The sequence below is a fragment of the Homalodisca vitripennis genome, chromosome 8 (genome assembly GCF_021130785.1).
Source record: "Homalodisca vitripennis isolate AUS2020 chromosome 8, UT_GWSS_2.1, whole genome shotgun sequence".
Classification (NCBI taxonomy): domain Eukaryota; kingdom Metazoa; phylum Arthropoda; class Insecta; order Hemiptera; family Cicadellidae; genus Homalodisca; species Homalodisca vitripennis.
Window position 1 is genome coordinate 92,609,966 of NC_060214.1, and position 25,218 is coordinate 92,635,183.

Sequence of the window (25,218 nt, forward strand, 5' to 3'; positions counted from 1 at the left end):
AATCACCACCGATCACGTACTACATCAGGAAGTACAATCGATCCTGAAAATATCTGGAAAAATTACAAATTGCAAGTATCTGCAGACCACTTACACGGCAACCGGTTCCTTGAACTTGCCGCACTGTTGTATCTAAACATTAAATCACCACCGATCATGTACTACATCAGGAAGTACAATCGATCCTGAAAACATCCGGAAAATTACAAATTGCAAGTATCTGAAGACCACTTACACGGCAACCGGTTCCTTGAACTTGCCACACTGTTGTATCTGAAACATGAAATCTCCACCGATCACGTACACCATCGCGAAGTACAATCGATCCTGAAAACATCGGGTTAATTAGGACTGATACTAATTACAACAGAGTAATGCCGTACGAGGCCCGCTCTGCAACAGGATATGCTAATGTAATCTACTCGACTATCAAACACGGACTCACAAACACAATCAACCGACCTCTCACTGCGTCAATGTTTGTGCGTTTGTTCCTCTTGTAAAGTGTCCCTTACATTTTGCGTTTGTGCAACTTTCCAACGCCACGCGATTTTCCATTCTGGCTCACCGTTGCACACTTACTATTTCGTTCGTTCCTCACAAATTGTTTAGAACGTCGGCTAAACTTTTCTTCCGTTCAATGTTGGTAAATAGCGCGAAAATCAAACAAAAATTAAAGTTCTCCAAAAGGTTTATAAATACAGTGTGTAGCGTAAAAGAATTACTGTGCACCATGGAATATTTACAATGTTGATCTATTAGCCATTTGTAAAGCAAGTTTCGATTTAGATACACCTTGCTGACAGTATCCACTCTTATTCAAGTTCAAGTTCAAATCATCTTTATTCAGGAATAATACACAATACATTTTTCTATAGTTCCCATGCAACTCATAGGTTGCGCGTGGGATTGAAGTAAGTATCCATGTGTCTCCTTACCATATAACGCCTAGAAAAGAGATACTGTCTATTACTGTATATAAGTTTAAATGCGTTGTTAACAAATGGAACAATGGTTGCCGAAAAATCCTGTTAGAACACAACGGAAATGCCCGTGGCCATCAGTGCAAGTGTACTTCCGGCAAAAAAAAGAAAAGAAATACTTAGAGATAGTATCTAAATTCAAGCTCAGATCACGTAAGCTCTCATCAATGTTAACTTTAACTTTTTCTATTTATAATACGTATGTATATATGTACGTACTTATATAGCCTAATAAAAAACAATATATAAGGATACAATAGCCTTGGAAAATACCAAAGTACCCTAGATTCGCACATGCTGGGTAAAATATCAATATTAGCAATTTTTGGCTAATCGTGTTTTGGAATCATTGAATCTGTCTTAACGGCATACCTTCCAGCCATTAAGGACCACATCGACGTCACTTTGGCACGGCTGTAACAGCTATAACGTGAGTAATGTGATAGTGTTGTTAATGTCACTAACATGGCAACAAATAATGCAAAGGATCGAGAATTTCCATCAATCTATTTCACGTGTGTGGGAGTAGAAGATAAAGATGAGTTAACGTTATCCTTTTTACTTGATATTTGCTCGTTATCAATACCTGATAGCGCCAATATCTGATAGCGCTCAGATAGATGTTGCGGACAGAGAAACTCTCACAATATTTAATTATGTCCACCTAACAACTACATAGTTCGTGATGATTTTGGGAGAAGATCACATTTCCAAATTGCAATCAATAAAATATGATTCCACTGATATTCCAAGAGAACTGACCATGGTCTGGAAGCACGAGTGCAGTTGAACTAGGAATGGTGGCTTGCTGGAAAGCGCAAGGACCCTCTTCTCCACCATGGTGCACTCCACGTCATCGTCCTGAATGATAATATCCTTTTTGAGAATCTTGATTGCATACAGTTCGTCCGTTCCTTTCCTTTCCGCCAACATCACCTGTTGGAAGGACATAAAATACGTAGTTATAAAAATATATTAACCATACATCCATTCCTTAACTTGTAACAAAGCTATTTACACGATTCACTATAGAGGAGAGCTGCACTGACTTGGACATACCTTGCCAAAACTTCCTTTTCCCAGGACCATGAGGAAGTTGAAGTCTGAAGCTCGAATGACGTCCTTCTTGCCCATGTTGTGCGGTACTTCCTTATCCGCCGACACTGGTGCTTTCTTAGTTATAGATGTTTTCTAATCAAAAAAATCCATAGGTAAAACAAATGTATGGGAGGAGCAAAACAGAAGACCTCTTAAAAAAATTCGAATACTTTGTAAGGCTTAAAAATTATGAAGCTTTGACGTTATCTTGATCAGTATGATATGAGTTCATATTTTCATGGAATGTAAGACGCCAAATGGGTTTAATCCACAATATGATTACAGTATTCAGCTTTATGACCGAAAAGAGTTAAATGCTCACAAATAAAATACTACGTTCAAGAAGCTGTAATACATAATGTTTGTATTTAATGAGGTACTGTTGAAATTAGAAATATTCCAAAATACGAAAGATAAAATGAGTTACACTCATTCATTTAAAAATTAACTTTCCATTAACGTTTTTAGAAAATTCAATATGAGGAAGAGACATGTATTGAAGATAATATTTGAAATGTAGGTTCACGAGTTAAGGAGAATATCAAAATGAAAAATGGTTCAAGATTGCACCTTTTAGAAGACATTTGCAATGAGCACTTTTATTACAGATCTTGACTATTAGTTAAATGATAGCATTTTTGGTATCCTTACCTCTCCAATTAGCACAAGACCAACATTTTTATAAGGGCTGTATGAGCTAATCTCTATTCCACAATTAATAAGTATAAAATAATGTTCAGCCACCCTGTGTGAATGCAGAGGCTGCGAAAGTGTGTAAACTTCTAAAGTCACATTTCGTACATTGTAAATGCAAAACATTAAAACATTATTATGCCAATAGTCGTCACATTTTATGACTCTGGAACATCAAAGCGTATCATGTTAAAAAAGAATTACTGTATTTTTAGGTTCCAACTTACCAATTCCTGTACGCATTCTCAGTTTTACATTAAAGCAATATTTTGAGAGGGAAACTTCTCTGGAAAAAAAAAAAACACTGCAGAACTCTAATTAAACTTGTACTTAATAATTAACAGCCCTTTAGTACTGGCTATGAATAAAAATCAGTAAGATCATTGGATTCTAATTTTACTACAGATATACTAAATATAAACGCATATTCCTTATAGGAAAAAAGTTAAAGTTTTTCAATTAGCATATCGAGAAAGCAATAGTATATATTCATGCTTAATGTTTCTAAATAGCTATGGCTAGAGTAATGGACTGTATAGGTAGTTATGAACAGTTTGAGTTTGTATGAACTGACTGACAGCGATAAAAATTATCAATGGTTTCACTAAACTAAATAGTTAGCGTGAATTCGAAGAACATGCGATGATATCGATGACAGTCCATAGGTTGACAGATGGATCGCAAAGCTCGCTAAAAGAATCGTTGTATTGCTAGCATGTCCTATTACAATACTGTTATTTAATATGTGGTTCCAACAGCTACATATTCATATGAGTAGGGTGGCATCGCCTAGTGATCCATGCGCATGCTCATGCACGCCTTTGCCTTCCCACAGGAAGTCACTTACCTACTGTAAAACACAAGTTTCTCCTGTGATAAGACAAAGGCTCTGACAGAGGAAAGGGAGGGAGAAAGAATTGCAAGACAGTCAGAGAACGCACAGAGAAGAGAGAGAGAGAGAGAGAAGGTTGACCCACCGCATGTTTCGTCTGAACTCTAGATCCCTGCAAGCGTCCACAGAGACACAAACAATGCAGTCAACTGCTTTATACAAGGGCGATTATTTAGTGATCAATACACCAACCACCACATACAGAACTAAGACGACTCAGAAAAATAACAACTTTTTAACAGGACCTCATACAAGCAAAGCGTTCTGAAAAAAAAAACAACACTTAATTTGCCACTCACGCCAAAACACAAAATCATGCATCGAGACAAAATTCGTTAAAAATTTACTTAGGCGTGTGCTTTTTACCATCGGCTCCAGTTAATCCACAATTGTCCTGATTTACATTCTTATCACACTCAATAAAGACGCTATCTCAAGTAGAGACTGGACGGAACGTAAAAATAAATGTATTCATAGTTCACATACAATAAAATTATTTAAAGCTCAAAATAATAATCTTACAACTACCGCAGTGTTTAAAATATTCAACAAGACTAAACACAAATACTTCTTGTGCACTAAAACGCGATTTATGAAATATATTTCCTTAAAACTGTTTGCTCAGATCTGTGGAAAGTGCAAAATTTCAGAAGTCAAATATTCCAAAAAAAATAGTGGTCGGAATAGACATGGCTTCCTTTAAATCAAAACTTTCGAAATTTAGAGTATGACACATCACTCGTAATCTGTCACACAATTTAAAGTTGAAAGGCTCTCAACTAAATGCTGAAAAAATCCTTCTGAGACGATCTTCCATCGTAAATGTTCCAGTAAATACCGTAAACGTGTTAGAACCATATTAAAACACAACAACGTTTGTCTATAGTGAGACAACAAACAAAAGAACTGTGAAGAAACCACGTTCTGCGCAATCTTCTACGCAGGTAGGCGTATCTCAGAGATTATAGGTTATGTATTTGCTTCATTGCTATATGTTTTGGAAAGTCTCCGTATCTGCGTAGATTGTAATCTTTTATGGGAGGAGGGTGACATAGGAATTAGTGGATTAGTAGAGGACATTGGATATATATTTTTTTACAGGGCGTAGTTTTATAACATCAAAAGTTATAAGGATTGCCATGTATGGTTACATATAGCGTCTGCTTTTAAAATGGATATTGGGCGTTTTTCAAGGGTTAAAAAATGTAAACAATTGCTGTAGAAATTTTTTCCGTAATGCCAGAATAAAAAAAATGCAACACAACAAAAACACCTGAAATACGAAGTGCACAACAACCTTGTCGAGGATAAAATGAAACTTATCTGAGTTAAAACTTTTTCCTGTAAGTGAATCTATTTAGAATGAGTTGTACAAGATTAACAAACATGTTTCTCATCAATTTATCTTCATAAACAAGATTACTGATGTTCATATACAGCAAGACGTATTGTTGTTTGTACAACGTTATTGGCCTTTCATTGTTTTTATTATTATAAAAAAAAATATTTTTCATCATAATGATACATATGTGCTTTAAGTTATAGATCATGTTACTACAGGTTAAATAATCAAACATGCCTGGAATTGAGTTATTGGTTCTCTTTACCATTGCAAAGATAGTAATATTAATACATGAAGACTGCTGTTGCGTATGTGTTGAATGATTGACTGACTATAATTCAAGCGCAACAACCTCAGAAAGGAATATTTTCGTACAATAATTAATTACTTTGTTTATTTTTTTAATAAAATAATGAGGGTGGAATATGTATGAGACTTTTTATCTATTTATTGGTGTATCTTGACATTTTTTATCTTGCCTCGTAGAAGACGTTAGAATACTAACCATTTTAATACTATAAATACTAAAAATTTAAAACTAAAACCTTTTTGTATTATACCTATTGCTTATAACGCAATCGGACAGTATGGCATACGAAGAGAGTAACATAACCTCAAGTTTCTTAGTCTATTTACGGAATGTTTTGTATTTAAAGACGAGCTAGACCATGGGGGAGAAGGAGGAGTGCATCGGACGGAAATTGTATAGATGGAGTAAGAGAACAGAGCGAGCCTTCTTTCTTCAAGGTAGTTTCTTGGAAGTTCTTTTGTTTGCCAATTCACTATGGTACAAAGTACAGTGAGTGAAACACCCTTCAACATTACTTGTGTGTGATTGAGTACCAACAGTTTCCATGCTTTATACAAGTACAGTTTTGCACAATAAATTACATTACATTTACAGTGTATCTGATAAATTAATAATACACATCAAACCTAGTGCAATTGTTACAGCAATTAGAAGGTATAGTATAATGTGAGTTTGAAAAACAACCCAATATATTATTTGTCAACTTTGTGTAATGTGTACTTTATGTAACTGTCATCCTTTTAAGTTCAAAGTTTAAAGATTCGCAATAGTCAACAAAAATACTACATTCTTTGACAATATAAACACTGAAAATTAGGTGTCGAATCAGCACACAAATGCATAATTTCATGTTCATGAATCTGAAATTACTAAAATAACATATTTTATGTAACTTTGATAGAAACTAAAATAATAGAGTCTGTTTAATACCAAATATAGAGAAATATGAAAGAAGACATATGTGTAATGAAATGATGTGTTATGTTTTTACTAACGGAAATATTAAGTGTTTTTATTATTTAGGGCATTAAGACAAGAAATTAAAATACTTAAAGTACGAAAACTATATGTATTGATTTAAATACCACCATCGTGAAAGGTGTTCAAATAAATTGTAATCTAATCAGTTTTGTAAAAAGCAGCTTATACTAATTTTATATATATATATATATATATATATATATATATATATATATATATATATATATACATATATAGAAAACACGAGTCTTGATATGAAACGAATTTCATGTACCAAATTAATGTAGTGTCGTATCATATGTGAATGATAAATAATTGTGTTTGAATTTAAGTAAATAAAGAGTTGTAAAAACATAGAATACAAGTGCACACTAAATTGAAAACACAGAACACACGTAGATTTAGTCATGAGTGAAAACACAGAGAATAAACGAAACGAAGACAAAAACAACAAATAGTTGTCTGAAAAAAGAACAAAAACCGAAAACACAGTGAAGAAGAAGACGTTATAAGCACATAACGGAATCATTCCTTGTAAACGTTATGTTTTTTTTCTGTTGTGTCCGTGTGAATTGTAGTGTAAGTACTGACTAAACTGACTGACCCGCATCTGAGACTTGAGGTTGGCGAGGTCGGCGCCTTCCTCCGGCACGGGGACGTTGTAGAACTCGCCCTCCTCCTCCGTGAGCAGCTTGAACCATCCCTCCACCGGCGACTTGATCAGCTCGGAGATGCCGAAGGACAGGGAACCCATGAAGTCATTGCGCGAGGTCCTGTCCCAATCCCACACCTCTATCAGGAGGCGGCGATCCTTGTCTTCGCTCTTCAGCTCACTGTCGGAGGACAGAACAATGACTCTCTAAGTATACACACTTTTAAAAATATAGACACATTTAAAATGTTTAACATCAATTACGTTAATTTGAAAAAAAACCACATTTTACAAACTAGTTTGACCCTTGTAACATGAAACATTATAAAATATTGAATAACCATAATGATTAAGTAAACTAAAATTGATATCAAGAAAATATTTTTTTTTTACTCTGTAAATCAAAAGGTGAGTTTTTTGACCTCTCCTGATCATATTATCTTGATAAGTGATGCTACAAAGTTAACACAACATTTGACAAACACGGTTATAAATTATTAGCATTCAAAACTTATAATAACCTCGGCCATATAATAACAAATGAATGTAATTCAACAAACCAAAATAAAAATTCAAAATGTAATAACAGTGAGGTATACAAATGAAAACATAGGAGAAACCGTCCGAGCCTTCAAAATTAGATTTAATGAACATATAAAAGTGTTAAAGACATCGTTAAATTTAAAATATGCAGACCATTTAAATAACACTGGACATACATACACAAATATCGAAAACAATCTTGGAGTTTGTTGATTATAGGAAAACAAAATAACCTATAATTAATTTTAGAATATTTTGAAATTTACAAAAGTGCCGAAATGAATCGTAACTATTTTTTATGACAAAGATTTTTGAACAATATAAATTGATCACATATAAAATTCAACACAACACAAAATTAGCCACCAAGGTAATAAAAAAATGTCAATTTGATTCAATTCCTTGCTTACTTCATTTATTTATTTTACCTACAGTACCTGAAGATGGATTATTCGAATCCGAAATGTACACCGTATAAATAAAAACTGTAAAACTTTTAAAAGGTACATTCTTCTTAGCATAAGAATACTTACATTGCTGACCGAGCGAAGAGTGTATTGTCATTACACGTGCTAATATTCTAAAACAATACGATTTGTAATCACAACACTTGTTTGCAGTTCCACACTCCCACCACTGGGGAGGTTGCGGATGTAAAAACAGAGCTAATTAACTTGTTCACAAGATCATAAAGAGGAGAAAAGGGAGTATTCTATTACAGTGCACACATGAATGCTGCGCGTACACACAAGTGGAGGCAATTGCAAGAGCACACTTATGTGACTCAACGTACACTCTGCTTCACCATTAATTAATTGTACGAGCTTACACAAAACAGCTGCCCTTGTGGTTTCTATACTTCTAGATTTTGCAGGTAAACTGTACTCAATTACACAACTAATATACTCGTTTAGCTGAGATTACTTTCAGTTCACTCGGCGTTGAACGACATGACCAATTTAGAAACAGTTCAATGCATTACGTTATAAAGTGTCTGCACTTATAACGGTACACAAAGAAATCCTATTTTATAACATTTACTGACTTCCCACATTTCACGATAATTATAAAAAATTCTAATAGTTTTAAGCTGCACATATTTTTACAGAGCTTAACAAAGTGATGAAAAAGCGTTAGGAAAAAATGAGTTAAGAGTTTGAATTGATAAATAAAACTGCTGTAATGAAAGTTTTGTAAGTTATTATCAATTAAAAACTTGCAATAAACGCCTACGTATATCGCGATCTATCACGGTTTTTGTCTTAATAGGGAAGTATAAAATCTCTTAAATACAATTTACAGCTAATGCAACGCAACAATTTCAAATATATTATTAACTCAATATATAATAGTTACTTAACATAATAATTGATGATGTTACAAATAAGGGTATAAAAATAAATATAATAATACTTTTGTGGCAAGGTTTTTATTTAGGTAACATAACTGATTTTTGGTAAAACTATGTTTATTTTAAAACAACATTTTAGTCACAGCCCTTTAATACATCATTTCTAAGTACATGAGAAATACGGACGAATTTGATAACTCTACAAGGAGTCGTAAAAATGTTAAGCAGAATTTAGGAGCGTTTTACAACTAAGCTCAAAGAACAATGTTGAAGATAAGGATGTGTCATTTTTACAATATAAGTATAACGAAGATGACTTGCGGCAGTTCACATATTTTATTTATAATGCATTATTCGTCTTAAGGGAATTAGTATTTAATACACTAATGACTTTCACCCTTAGCTTAGAAAAATTTCACGATAATTTAAAAAATATAAAATAGAATAATTTTTAAGCTGCACATGTTTTCAGAGAGCTTTCACAAGATGATGTGAAAGGGTTAAGAAAAACTGAGTTAAAAGTTTGAGCAATAAATACAACTGTTGCGATAACATTTTACTATGTTACGACACCAATTAAAAACCTGTAATAAATGCCTACCATTTTTTTCGACTGGTGTAAATTTTATATATTTAATCAAGGTTTTGTCTTAAAAGCCATACCAACTATTAGACACAATTATCGATAATTTATGCCAGAGATTTGCTTTTGACATGAAGGGCAAATGGTCCGTAATATCAGACGAGACTGCCAGAGCTATTTAGTGTCATCAGTACATTTAATTTGAAGTATTTCGAAAGACGATTTTTCAGTATAAACCCACTCCCCTATTATTTGCTCGATATTTTCAATAGGGTGGTTCAAAACTAATCTTGGTCACAGATCTTGGTTCTGTTTCACTATATCCATTAATTTGTGTCCCATAACGTGTGTTAAAACTTTAAATATGAGTTGCTCTAAGTTTCTTCATTGAACCAACACCCTCTTTTTAAAAGTATAAAACTATTTCATCTTTGAAAACCAGTTAATTACTACCTGATGTTTTTGAAATGAGCTGCTTCACCCCTAAGCGCTCCTTTTAACTCAGGGATAGTTTCCTTCGGATATGGAGGTCTCTAAGGTCATTCCGATTTTCAAGAAAGACTGTAGGTCATCGCCTCAACAATACCGTCCTATATCTATTTTACCAACCATCAGTAAAATCTTCGAACGTCTTATTCGTGTCAGACCCTCTGACTTCTAACTCAGAAATTAAATTTTGAATGACACTCGATTTGGATTTGCTCTATCTAAGTCCACTACCGGGCCGTTGTTCAATTTTCCAAATTCCAATTTTTTTTCCAATGTCAACAATAAATATCACGTAACTGGTATTTTTGCGATCTTAATGGGAGCACTCGACACAATTAACTATCTTAAAGTTCTTAATAAGCTGGAAATCTGTGGCATTAGGGGCTGGAATCTTCAGCGGTTCAAGTCTTATCTTTCAAATCGTTACTAAAGTGTTCAGGATACCAATCCTTTTGGCATGGTAAAGTCAGATTTCGTTGAGGTCTCCATAGATGTTCCTCAAAGTTTAATTTTGGGGACTCTTCTCTTTGCATTATATGTGAACGAATTCAGATCTTTTGCCCCTAAAGCTCGCGTTACTCAATACGTTGATGATATTACAATCATTGTTCAGGCAGACTCTTCAACAGGAATCAATTTTTTCTATGGTAAAATAAATCAATTTTTGGTTCATTAGTAACGACTTATTCCTCAACGGTAACAAAACCTAATTCTTTACTTTCGATCTCAGACGGTTTCTGAGGGCGTTGTTGTTCTGGACGGGGTCGACATCACTGAGGACGATTCAGTCTGTTTCTTGGATGTTCATTTGGATGCTGGTTGTTCTTGGCGTCAGCATGTCGAAGCCCATAGCTCTAACCTCAATATTGCACGGGTTTTCTTGAGGTGTCTTCCCAATCTCCTGAATTGTAGTGCACTAAAAATGGTATACCATGGTTATTTTTCCTCTGTGGTGTGTACGGCATAATGTCATGGGAAACAGCTCCATTTTATTTGTTACAAAGGGTCTTCGAATTGCAAAAGAGGGCTATTTCGTCTACTGTTGGCTTAGGGAGCGGGGAGAGCTCTCGGCAGGTGTTTCTCTGAAAACGTATCCTTACCCTTCCTTCCATTTGCATCTACTCTGTATCAGTTTACAATTTCCATATTCAAGATTTTCCTATTTACAATCATACATATTCTACCAGACATAAAAACAGTTTGATTGTACCCCATCATAATGATAATACTAATACGTTCCGAAAATAAATATAATTTGTAAGACCTCAAGGTTTTAAAAGATTGTCAGCCCTTCACTTTCATATTTAATAAATAAGGTTAAAGACTTCCTTGGAAAACACTTTTCTGCATTACGTTTAGCATTTAATTGTATTATGTATAGCGGTACTGACTATTCCTGATACATGTAAATTTTCATAAGAAATAAATGATTTTGATTTGATTTCCTCACGGTGCCTAATGTAATATAGATTACCAGAAGGGCACTCGAACATAAAGCACGAATGGGTCAAACATTTTTGTAATGCGACAAACACTGTCAAAGTTTCAGGACAGATGCATGCCACACGAATTTAACTTTAGGTTCGTACAGAAAACGCATTACAAAAGTAAAGTGTAAAACTAGTTTTGCCATAAGAAATACTTTTTGGATGCCTCAAGATTAATTACATAAAAAATAAATGATTTTGAATAAGAATTTTGAATTCTGTACTATAATTTTGGAAATAGTTCCATAAATTTCATAAAATTGGTTTCGAATATGCTGGTTAAAATCATCCCTGACGACATATCAAGTAGTACTTTACAATTTTCAACTAGTATGAAAAGTAGAAAAATTCTGAAAACCTAAAATGTTCAATCATTAAATAAAAGAGACAAATATACATTAGTCGTAAAAAATACGTGTTTATTGATCTTAGAATACAATATAGTCATAGAGTAGACGAACACGTAAAACGAATTTGTCGTAAATTCGCATCGTCATATAGTATAGAGTCAACATATTTACCCGCATTGATTCTGTTGTATTCGCCCCTTTCAATGCCATCGTCCGTTACAATGGAATGTTATTGTAACAGTATATAAATTGTAACTTTAATAAACAAATTGAGATTTTTATAGTGAAACAATACTAGAGCAAGTCGCTCGAAAATAGTCCGATATTATATGAGGCGGAGTTGCTATACCGCTGTTGAACACCAGCTGTTTCCGCTATGAAGAGATTACGATCATGATTTACAAGTTATCTGCAAATCTGATTTGCAAATTAAATCAAATGTACGGTTATTTGTTTAGGGTAACAAATGCCAGTGTTTGTTTATTGCACCAGATTTTAAGATAGATCAGTTACCTTCTGTATACGTAAAACTGGCAACAATGTTAGGCACAGGGTGTAGAGACTATTTTCGTGCGGCCTGCTCTAGTAGTACTTCGCTATAAAATTACAATTTATAATTTAATGTTACAATTTATATACCGCCATCCCAACACTGTATTATCAAGCGGCGGAGTCAAAGTTAACCTCTGCATAGAACAGTGGCTGGACGCTGGCAGTGAAAGGGTTAAGTGTAACGCAGACAACATAAGTAAATATCTCTATTCTATGCTTTATTATGACAATGAAAAACAAACAGGACAAATACACGAACCATATTCGTATATTCTATTACTACATTCTATTCCATAATAAATATACTTGCATATTTTATTACTACATATAGAAATAACAGCCGAATCATGATACATTCGTTAGTTACCTGTTTTTTTCTGTAGAAAGAGAAAGAATAATGTAAGATAAATTGAAAGATTATGCTACAATGTTAGAATGAACCCAAGAGAAATATATTATTACATTTGGATGCACTATAATTAATATACATCTTTTTAAATACAGGGGAAACAGAAAACTATTTCGGTAATTCCACAAGGAGTTATAGACATTTTAAGTAAAACTTAGGAATGTTTTACAATCAGGCTCAAAGAATAACGTTTGAGAAAGTCATCATAATTAATTGATAATAAAATAATCGTGTAAATAAAATTAGTTTCAAAATATGTTACCTTTATTAAATAATATTTCATTTAAAAATTGATATCTATTATTAAAACATACGTCGTTAAGAAACATGTATGCACTACCTGAAAATTATTCTTAACGTGCATATTGTCAAAATTTACATTTTATCATCAGTCGTATTTAATTGAGCACGGTTAATAATTCTCTACCATATCCCTCTTGTAGGTGTACTGCTCGAAGAGTGATCAGCAAGAGCTTGTATTTTTGTCTTTGGGGAAGTTATTTTAGAATTCTATAGGTTTAATACACAAAAGTACCCCAACCACAAAAGTTTGCACCACTTTAAAAATCCTGCAAACTGAAACGTGGCATTTGTGAGGGCACACCATGGCATGGAGTCTTACTCCCTATTGGAAAATCCCTCAGAAGTTAACATTAAAACACTCATCTCCTCAGGAGTTAATGTTAAAACAATCATCTCCTCAATACCTCAGGAATAAACATTAAAACGCCCATCCCATCCGTCCCTCAGGAGTTAACATTAAAACACCCATCTCCTCCGTCCCTCAGGATTAACATTGAAACACCCATCTCCTCCGTCCCTCAGGAGTTAACATTAAAACACCCATCTCCTCCGTCCCTCAGGAGTTAACATTGAAACACCCATCTCCTCCGTCCCTCAGGAGTTAACATTAAAACACCCATCTCCTCCGTCCCTCAGGAGTTAACATTAAAACACCCATCTCCTCCGTCCCTCAGGAGTTAACATTAAAACACCCATCTCCTCCGTCCCTCAGGAGTTAACATTAAAACACCCAATCTCCTCCGTCCCTCAGGAGTTAACATTAAAACACCCATCTCCTCCGTCCCTCAGGAGTTAACATTAAAACACCCATCCCTCCGTCCCTCAGGAGTTAACATTACACCCATTCCGTCCTCAGGAGTTAACATTAGTCCCTCAGGAGTTAACATTAACGAACAATCCTCCGTCCCATCTCCTCCGTCCCTCAGGAGTTAACATAAACCCCCCATCTCCTCCATCCCTCAGGAGTTAACATTAAAACACCCATATCTTGAGTCCCTCAGGAGTTTGAATATATTTATAATTTTTAATGTGTGTTTTGATCAAACATTATGCAAATTGTTTTGATTAATAAATCTTTTATTTGTCTAGGTTTTGTTGATTTAAGTCTTTGTATAGAAACGAAGTATTGAATATATTGTTATTTTACGGTTTAGGTTATAATTTTTGCAATTTGCATTAATTTAAGTGTCAAAGATCATAATTGTGCGTTTTCCCTTTTGGATATAATTCTTTATGTAATATAACGGATTATGGAAAAAGAAATCCAATTATTCATGGATTATTGTGTACCCGATATATGCGCTAATATTGCTAAACTACTTACAAAACGAGTTGCTCGTTCCAGACGGGGTTCAGCGACGACCTGATGGTTTTCGTTTTCTTCTTGACGTTGTCAGAGTCCGGGATCAGCTTCAGTTTGACGTAGGGATCCGACAGACCATTTGGATCCATCGGAATCAAGTTCTTCCCTTGCCTCACTGTGAACAGCCAACGGGTCATTGTAAATCGCTCTTTACACATTTACAGGCGGATCATTTCAACACAGTAGCTTTGTCACTTTAAAGACCCTCGCTTTGTATGCCGTGATTACTTGGTTCAAGGGGATGCCGGAACTGGCCTCAATTGCGTTCACTTGGACAGATCACACAATTTTACTGATGTCACTAATACTGGGTGAACAACATTTGCACTGAATTGAGCAGTTAATAACGAACAGTTGAAAAAACAACTTATATTCAAGTTTTGGAGCCTGCACAAAAATTACAGGCACTAGGAGGTAAAATGTATTTACACAACGAGTAAAATATTCTATCTAATACATTGCGATAATTTGCAAAATGTATTGTATAAAATATTTTACCAAGCACATTATGAAGATTTCTTAAAACTAGGGCACCTTTTATGTCCTCCAAAAACGGTTGAGTTGAGGTTTATTAGTGCTGTGTTCAGGTATTCGTTTTACGAGTCAATAAAACCGTTACCACCCGATAAATTATAGACCAGAGGACACTTCGCTTTCTCACGTTGTTCTGGTATTGATGATACACTTAGGCCAATTAAATCACCAAGTGTCCGTATCTTCTTAATTAATTATACGATATCTACGTTCCAACGCTACATGCTCGGTCACTAACAATAACAAAACTATGTTATTGATAAGTTAAGTTATTTTTAGTGCAAGGGTACATTAACATACTAGTAGGTAATGCAGATTATTACGTGACTGACGGGTTTGAGCGTTTAAAATTAAAAGTAGTAACATATTACTAAAGAGAATATGTATCTATGGCGAGTTAATTACAATGAATATAAATATATTGTTGATGAATAAAAACTAATTTCAAGGCTGCGTATACAACTGTCAATTATTCAATTTGTGTTTGCTTTTTGTTTTCCCAAATTGAATAATAGTCAGTTGTCTCAGCACTCTTGGAATTGAACGTTTGGTTGTGGCCTCATGATTTATGTAAAGGCCTTCAAACTGATGATGATTTAAGTATTCTACGCGATCTGGAATTCCCTGTGTGTTCAGAGAAATGCATATTGCTAAATACGTTGAGCGCCAAATTTCCAAATGTTCCTTGCATCAAGAATAAAACCTATCTGCGTACTGTCGAGAGCCCTCATGGCGGATCAGTGCATCGAGAAAAAGTGACGTAAAGACTATCAATGGCCCTTCTGTCACTCCACCTCCACTGTTCCTTGTCTAGCGCTCCAACACGCCAGCCTCAGGTTGTGACAGCACAAAACATTGCAACACTGGCAAAAACAGAAGTGAGTCTACTACTCAAGCGGGTTACGAATTTCGATTTACTCTATTTTCACACGTGTAATAGATAATAGATTATCTGATCTTGTACAGTGTACTGTAATCGTATCACCTTTATTAGAAAATTGTACAGCAGAATAAACGTTTCTTAAATTAGGTTTCCACACAACGTGTCGCGTAACAGACTTCAAGAGGTTATATGCGAAACTTCAAGTCTACAGCTCATGTCATTCTAGAGATGTCCTGCAGAGGGACGGAGAGAAACAATCATGCAGAAAAGACAAGTTTACATCTGCATAGCAGTAAAATAAGAAATTGTGTCAGCCTACAGAGCCATAGGCTTTAAATGACGGTCAGCTGAAGTAAAAGAATTCATATTTGTCTATATAGAAATGGAAATTTAAAGTCTATAGATCATTTCGTTATCGTCCGGATAGACAGAAAAACATAAATGTATTTTTTTTCATCACCTCCAGTGATGGTAAAATACCATTAGTAACATGTCAAGGCGACAACTGCCACAATACCGAAAATAAAAATTCAATTTCACCTAGAGATGATTGTTCTTGTTGAGTGCCATTCGGTTAAAACAGGAATACAATCACTAAACAGACACTCCGCTTCATTGTACGTTCGTGGAGATTTAGTCAACTGAACCGTTCCCTAGAACGCCGTACTCTTGACTTACACAACTCCACACTCCACTTTAGCAGTGCAGAATATCTGGAGCTCTGTTCACACGGGTGCTGATTATGTTACAACACCAACCACCCCTCCGGCTCCATGGCAGAGCGAGATACTTGTACTTGGTGTGCGGCGAAACTTTGTTGCTTAGTACTTCGCGTTCTGCTAGTATTCAACTTTCTGTTATTATTTCCTAAACTGTAATTTTGTTTCACGGTATTTTTTAGAGTAACTAGTACTGTTATTTTCAAACTGTTTTAAATTATTTTTAGAATTTATTATAAATAATCTTCTACAGAATTACTTACAGAATTACGAGTCAGAAAAAACTATTCATATATTCCGAATAAAAATGTTACACTTGATTGCAAAATTAATTCTTTGGTTTTGAATAAAACGTTATTTAGGTTCTACCAAAGCTTATATATTATTTTTACCATACAAGAACTTCAACATATTAGGTAAATGTAGATTGATTTGTAACACGTAAGAATTTATTTCCACGAAAAAGTTAACATTGACTTCTATAACAATACAAGTTTTTAAGTAAGTCCCCGCCATTTTCCTTTGCTAGTAAATACAGACCAAATTTCACATTTTTGTATTTTAGTAGTTACAAAGCTTTCTACCCAGCTGTATAGATAGTAAACAATCTTCCAAGTTGGATGATATGAGTTATGATTGTATAAAACACATCTTTGCGTAATAGAGTGGTTCGTATCAAAGGCACAATATTGTGCCCTTCCATTCTAAACGGAGAACTAAAGGCACAATATCGTGCCCCCTGCCACTCTAACCAGCAAACCAAAGGCACGATATCGTGCCCTTCCATTCTAAACGGAGAACAAAAGGCACAATTTCGTGTCCCCTGCCACTCTAACCAGCAAACCAAAGGCACGATATTGTGCCCTTCCATTCTAAACGGAAAACTAAAGGCAAAATATCGTATCCCCTGCCACTCTAACCAGTAAACAAAAGGCACGATATCGTGCCCTTCCATTCTAAACGGAGAACTAAAGGCACAATATCGTGTCCCCTGCCACTTTAACCAGCAAACCAAAGGCACGATATCGTGCCCTTCCATTCTAAACGGAGAACTAAAGGCACAATATCGTGTCCCCTGCCAATCTAACCAGCAAACCTAAGGCACGATATCGTGCCCTTCCATTCTAAACGGAGAACTCAAGGCACAATATCGTGTCCCCTGCCACTCTAACCAGCAAACCTAAGGCACGATATCGTGCCCTTCCATTCTAAACGGAGAACTAAAGGCACAATGTCGTGTCCTCTTCTACTCTAACCAGCAAACCAAAGGCACGATATCATGCCCTTCCATTCTAAACGGAGAACTAAAGGCACAATTTCGTGTCCCCTGCCACTCTAACCAGCAAACCAAAGGCACGATATCGTGCCCTTCCATTCTAAATGGAGAACTAAATGCACAATTTCATTTTTGAATAGTACGCATTGCTACATTTATAGGAATCAGTTCAATGTGTGTGCATATCTATATGTGTGTCTATATCTATCCATGTAATATGGCTGGGCGTCATTGAAGGCTACTAGGCTGGCAAAGATCCTCTTCTGTCTGCTTGGTGGCTGCAGAACTGTCACTTCTGTCTGATTGCCTGTCCGTCTTTGCGCATGACATCTCGAGAATTCTGTAGATTTAAGCGAAGTCCGTTATGCGACAAGTGGTGCGGTTTACCTTTTTTAACTTCTTCGAACACATAGTGAAAAACATTATATTTTCTGAAGAGAGACTTTAAGGTAAATTACATTTAGATACTTTATGTCCCAAGCAGATTTGCACGCACCTAAAGTATGATTCACAAGATAATAATACTAATATCGAGTTTGGAAGACCAATTCTGGTACTATTACAAGAAACGTTTATTCTTTTGAAAACGTTGTCTTGTGAAAAATAGTGTTTAGTGTGTGACACGTAAACACTTGGGAAGGTGCTGACGAAGGGGTGGGAGACACAATCCACCCACCTTGCTTTAAGTATTTAGCCTGCTTCAGTACGACACATGAAAAGAACAAAGGATTGCCATTAGCACCGCTGATCCCTCTGTCTGCAGACTATCCCGACCTCTGTTACCTTTGTGGCGTTTCCGTTCTTTATGAATATTATGGTGCAAGGAGAGTATACAGTGAGATTCAGCGCTAATGGAATAAAAAGAATCCTCATACAATTTTTGTTTTGCACATTGAAACAATGTCTTATTTGGGTATTGAAATTGTACTGAAATATTACTATATGAAGAAAGAAAAATTTTGAATGAAATGTAATTACATTTTTCACTACAAAAAAAATTGACGAGAACGGTGAACAAGTTAGTTAAAGTCAACTGAAGCATTCTAGGTATATTTGTATTCAATGTAGAATAAGAAAGCTAGCAGCTTATTTGGAAAAGATTAGGTAAATTGTTTGACAAGTGAAATATTAATAAATAATTTCTGATAGAATTTACATTTATTCGACATCTCGAGTTAAAAAAAAATTATTCGAACAGTTCAAGATAAAAAATGTTTTTGCAAAAGGTTTGGGAAGATACATATACCTAGTAACGACACGTCAGGATCGGGGAATGGGAGGGAACACTGTGGCTGGTATAAGTGCGGGAATAAAGAAACAAACAGCCCAGTTAGACTGTATACCGAGCGGAAAAGCCGCTTTATATCGCGATGGTTGCTTGTAACGGCCATACTTATACCCAGTAACGTCACGTGAGCCTCGGGGAATAGGAGAAGTCACTGTGGCTGGTAGATGTGTGGGAATGAAGACATAATCAGCCCAGTTAGTCTGCATACCGAGCAGAAGAGCCGTTTTGTAACGCGATGGTCGCGTGTAACGACCGTACTTATACCCACTAACGTCACGTAAGGATCGGGGGATGGGAGGGAACACTGTGGCTGGTAGATGTGTGAGAATGAAGACACAAACAGCCCAGTTAGACTGTATACCGTGCAGAAGAGCCACTTCTTATCGCGATGGTTGCGTGTAACGACCGTACCTATACCCAGTAACGTCACATGAGGATCGGGGGATAGGAGGGAACACTGTGGCTGTTAGATGTGTTAGAATGAAGATACAAACAGCCCAGTTAGGCTCTATACCGAGCAGAAGTGCCGCTTTATATCGCGATGGTTGCGTGTAACGCCCGTACTTATACCCAGTAACGTCACATGAGAATCGGGGGATAGGAGGGAACACTGTGGCTGTTAGATGTGTTAGAATGAAGATACAAACAGCCCAGTTAGGCTGTATACCGAGCAGAAGAGCCGCTTTATATCGCGATGGTTGCGTGTAACGCCCGTACTTATACCCAGTAACGTCACGTGAGGATCGGGAACAGCTTTTGAATGTTTCATTGAACGGAGTCTCTCAAATTGTTGTCTTTATATGAAATATACACGAGGTGCTCTGCTGCCGCCGTTGTGTAGCTATTCTTGGTTTCCCCGCTCCACACTCTTTCTTAGAATTTTCCTGGGATCGTTTACGGTTTTACTGATTTATATTCTTTCTTTGTATGTAACTCGTCCCTTTGATTAATACGTATTTACTAAAATAAAAAACGTAACACATTTATTTAATTTTAGTTATTTATAATATTGATCTTTTTGGTCAATTAGATTTTACAACTGTATTACTCAATATTATAAATGTTTTAAACATTTAACACATTTATAATATTAACACACCAAAAACTGACAAAATTTGAAGTGATGATTCAGGCACTTCACTTATACTAGGAAATATATCCTTGAAAATGATTTTATATTCCATTTTTGTTTCATTATTATTATTCTCCTGATACTGCGTAATAATTCTTGGATGTCCACTTGTTTTGTCGGGAACCTGATTAAGTATTTAAATTACTTTACAGTAAATTTAATAGTAACTGTCTTATATTTATTTATCTTTGCTTACCCTTAATTTTAGCCACTCATTTAAATGTCTACCAAAATGGGTTACAAAGGCACATTTACAGATGATTATAAATACGTTTCAATTGCAGGATTAAAAACAAAATAGTTAAAGACGCATTCCTTCTTCAAAAAAAAAACTAATATTTACTCCCCATCACTATTTATACACTATAAATAAAGAAAATACTATTGTTAGTTAAATACAATAAAATGTTAAACGGACTGAGAGTGTTAGATGATAAGAACGGTTTTGTATTTATTTTTATGAACCAAACAGAGCCATATATATTTTTGTAAATTTATTTTTAACTGGTTTAATTGACCTTTTCAAGGAAGAAAATCAATTTTATGATATCTTCAATAGGATATTCAAAATAATGTATAATAATATTACTAACATGTATATTGATAAAAAAAATAGTTGATGTGAAAAAAAATCATCCATCTATTATTTTACTTATAATAAATTCGTGTACATACTTATACGAGTTTTAGCCATTTACGTGAAAATGTTGAAAGTAGACTTGGTGAAAACGAATTATTTAGGATAGACTTCTGACCAGGCCAACCCCCGCACACATTCTCTCGGTCATCACCCTCGAAAATAGGGTTAGCTCGCTTCGCTGGGCCGGGATATTGCCTAACATTGAATATATTTTTGCACAGGATTTTTATTTTATTCTACTAGGTAGAGGGTGAAAGTGAAATTTGTACACATAATTGGCTTCTCAACCAAAGTGTTTTAAAATGTAGAAAACAAACATTTTAAATGTTTTTTGTAATCTTACTTGAGAGGTTTACAAATCATAGCATTTTATGTTGTGTTTTTAACTCAAAATAGAGACAAAGTCAGGATGTATACCGAGCAGAAGAGCCGCTTTATATCGCGATGGTTGCGTGTAACGCCCGTACTTATACCCAGTAACGTCACATGAGGATCGGGGGATAGGAGGGAACACTGTGGCTGTTAGATGTGTTAGAATGAAGATACAAACAGCTCAGTTAGGCTCTATACCGAGCAGAAGAGCCGTTTTATATCGCGATGGTTGTGTGTAACGCCCGTACTTATACCCAGTAACGTCACATGAGGATCGGGGGATAGGAGGGAACACTGTGGCTGTTAGATGTGTTAGAATGAAGATACAAACAGCCCAGTTACTGTATACCGAGCAGAAGTGCCGCTTTATATCGCGATGCTTCGTGTAACGCCCGTACTTATACCCAGTAACGTCACATGAGGATCGGGGGATAGGAGGAAACACTGTGGCTGTTAGATGTGTTAGAATGAAGATACAAACAGCCCAGTTACTGTATACCGAGCAGAAGTGCCGCTTTATATCGCGATGCTTCGTGTAACGCCCGTACTTATACCCAGTAACGTCACATGAGGATCGGGGGATAGGAGGGAACACTGTGGCTGTTAGATGTGTTAGAAATGAAGATACAAACAGCTCAGTTAGGCTCTATACCGAGCAGAAGAGCCGTTTTATATCGCGATGGTTGTGTGTAACGCCCGTACTTATACCCAGTAACGTCACATGAGGATCGGGGGATAGGAGGGAACACTGTGGCTGTTAGATGTGTTAGAATGAAGATACAAACAGCCCAGTTACTGTATACCGAGCAGAAGTGCCGCTTTATATCGCGATGCTTCGTGTAACGCCCGTACTTATACCCAGTAACGTCACATGAGGATCGGGGGATAGGAGGGAACACTGTGGCTGTTAGATGTGTTAGAATGAAGATACAAACAGCCCAGTTACTGTATACCGAGCAGAAGTGCCGCTTTATATCGCGATGCTTCGTGTAACGCCCGTACTTATACCCAGTAACGTCACATGAGGATCGGGGGATAGGAGGGAACACTGTGGCTGTTAGATGTGTTAGAATGAAGATACAAACAGCTCAGTTAGGCTCTATACCAAGCAGAAGAGCCGTTTTATATCGCGATGGTTGTGTGTAACGCCCGTACTTATACCCAGTAACGTCACATGAGGATCGGGGGATAGGAGGGAACACTGTGGCTGTTAGATGTGTTAGAATGAAGATACAAACAGCCCAGTTACTGTATACCGAGCAGAAGTGCCGCTTTATATCGCGATGGTTCGTGTAACGCCCGTACTTATACCCAGTAACGTCACATGAAGATCGGGAGATAGGAGGGAACACTGTGGCTGTTAGATGTGTTAGAATGAAGATACAAACAGCCCAGTTAGGCTCTATACCGAGCAGAAGAGCCGCTTTATATCGCGATGGTTGCGTGTAACGCCCGTACTTATACCCAGTAACGTCACGTGAGGATCGGGAACAGCTTTTGAATGTTTCATTGAACGGAGTCTCTCAAATTGTTGTCTTTATATAAAATATACACGAGGTGCTCTGCTGCCGCCGTTGTGTCGCTATTCTTGCTTTCACCGCTCCACACTCTTTCTTAGAATTTTCTCGGGATCGTTTACGGTTTTTGTCTGAATTAGTTTCTCTCTTTAGTTTCTAACTCATCCCTTCAAAATTAAAACGTATTGAATAATGTGGAAAACGTTACACATGTATTTAAATTTAATTACTTGTAATATTTATCTTTTTGATTACAATTAGTGATTTTATAACTGCAGTTACAACTTACGTAAAAGAATTGATTAAAATAAGATTTAAATTATGACTACACCTAAACCTGGTAACCAACTTTGTAAATAATGTTTTGATTAGATTTAATGTGGTGATTTAGGCACTTCTTTATTATTGTTTCAATACTGCGAAATAATTCTCAGATGTCCACTTATTTTGTCGGGACCCTGATTGAGTTGTAAGTACTTTATATTTATTATTTTTATTATATATATATATATATATATATATATATATATACTATATATTTACTAGTAACTCTCTTATATTTATTTATCCTTTATACTTTACTTGCCCTTAATGTTAGCCACTCATTCAAATGTCTACCAAAATGGGTTATCAAGGCACGGTAGATGTACTTACAGATGATTGTTAATATATTTAAATTATGGGATTAAAATCGAAATAGTTAAAGACACATTTTTTACGAAAAAAGTAATATTTACTCCCCATCACTATTTTATAAACTATAAATAACGAAAATAATATTGTTTGTAAAATACAATACAATTTCAATAGGACTGTGGGTGTTAAGTGATAAGGGCGGTGTTGTGTTTATTTTTTATTGACCAACTAGAGCTATATACATATTTGAAAAACCTTTTTTTAACTGGTTTTATTGAAATTTTTAAACGAAAAAAATCAATTTTTATGTTATGTTTAATCTGAGATTCAAAATAATGTATATTAATGATTATCATATTATGATAATCATTAATATACATCATTATACATTATATATTGTTAAAAACAGATCGTTAAGGTGCAAAAATCATCATAATATGTTTCTTATAGTGTATTCGTGAACATAATTTTACGAGTTTTGGCCATTTACGTGCCAATGTTGAAAGTAAACTTGGTGAAAACGAAATATTTAGGATAGACTCCTGACCAGGCCAACCCCCGCACACATTCTCTCGGTCATCGCCCACGGAAATAGGGTTAGCTCGCTTCGCTGGGCCGGGATATTGCCTAACAGTGAATATATTTTTGTACAGGAATTTTATGTTATTCTACTAGTTGGAGGCTTAAAGTGACATCTGTACATATAATTGGTTTCTCACACAAAGTGTTTTAAAATATTGAAAATAAACATTTTAAATGTTTTTTGTAATCTTACTTTAAAGTTTTACAAATTATAGCATTTTATGTTGTGTTTTTAACTAAAAATCGAGACAAAAAGTCCAAATTCAATTACGTAACGCTCAGAGTTTGTTTAGTTTACTGCAGTAATGCACGACGAAAATAAAATGAATAACCTGGGATACTTTTCTCACAAGAAATAAATTGATACCCCTTATGGCCATATCCACTGCTACAAGCAGCCAACTTGTGAAGCCATTACAAGTCGGTACTTGTAATCAATATTTTCTGATTCGAACTATGAGTAATTGAAATGAGACATCACAAATTTCTCGTTTGTATGAGGAAAGTTGAACGGGCTTGTTGAATTCGAAATATGGAATGTAACAGAGTATTTCCACTAAAGGAACATTTGATTATTTAATTATTGTAGATACTGGAAACGCCTTATGATAGTAATCCCTATGGCTAGACCGGTTTTTGCAAGATTTGGATTTAATTCCAAGGAACAATCTGAATATGCGTATATGAATGTCCAAATCTAAGTGTGAGCGTAAAATTCATTCGAATAATTAGAGGTGAAGCCATTATAAGTCGGTACTTGTAATCAGTATTTTCTGATTCGAACTATGAGTAATTGAAATGAGACATCACAAATTTCTCGTTTGTATGAGGAAAGTTGAACGGGCTTGTTGAATTCGAAATATGGAATGTAACAGAGTATTTCCACTAAAGGAACATTTGATTATTTCATTATTGTAGATACTGGAAACGCCTTATGATAGTAATCCCTATGGCTAGACCGGTTTTGCAAGATTTGGATTTAATTCCAAGGAACAATCTGAATATGCGTATATGAATGTCCAAATCTAAGTGTGAGCGTAAAATTCATTCGAATAATTAGAGGTGAAGCCATTATAAGTCGGTACTTGTAATCAGTATTTTCTGATTCGAACTATGAGTAATTGAAATGAGACATCACAAATTTCTCGTTTGTATGAGGAAAGTTGAACGGGCTTGTTGAATTCGAAATATGGAATGTAACAGAGTATTTCCACTAAAGGAACATTTGATTATTTTCATTATTGTAGATACTGGAAAC

The 25,218-nt window shown here is 35.4% G+C and overlaps 1 protein-coding gene across 1 annotated transcript in view; it reads right to left on the reverse strand.

Annotated features, from left to right (window-relative positions):
- The window catches only part of LOC124367744 (calcium-dependent protein kinase C-like), a 456,141-nt gene that overhangs the window by 15,014 nt on the left and 415,909 nt on the right, over positions 1 to 25,218 (reverse strand). Inside the window, 5 exon segments of the mRNA XM_046824826.1 lie at positions 1,746 to 1,919; positions 2,043 to 2,174; positions 3,752 to 3,778; positions 6,904 to 7,132; positions 14,343 to 14,496. Of these exon segments, the coding sequence (XP_046680782.1) occupies positions 1,746 to 1,919; positions 2,043 to 2,174; positions 3,752 to 3,778; positions 6,904 to 7,132; positions 14,343 to 14,496 (716 nt within the window).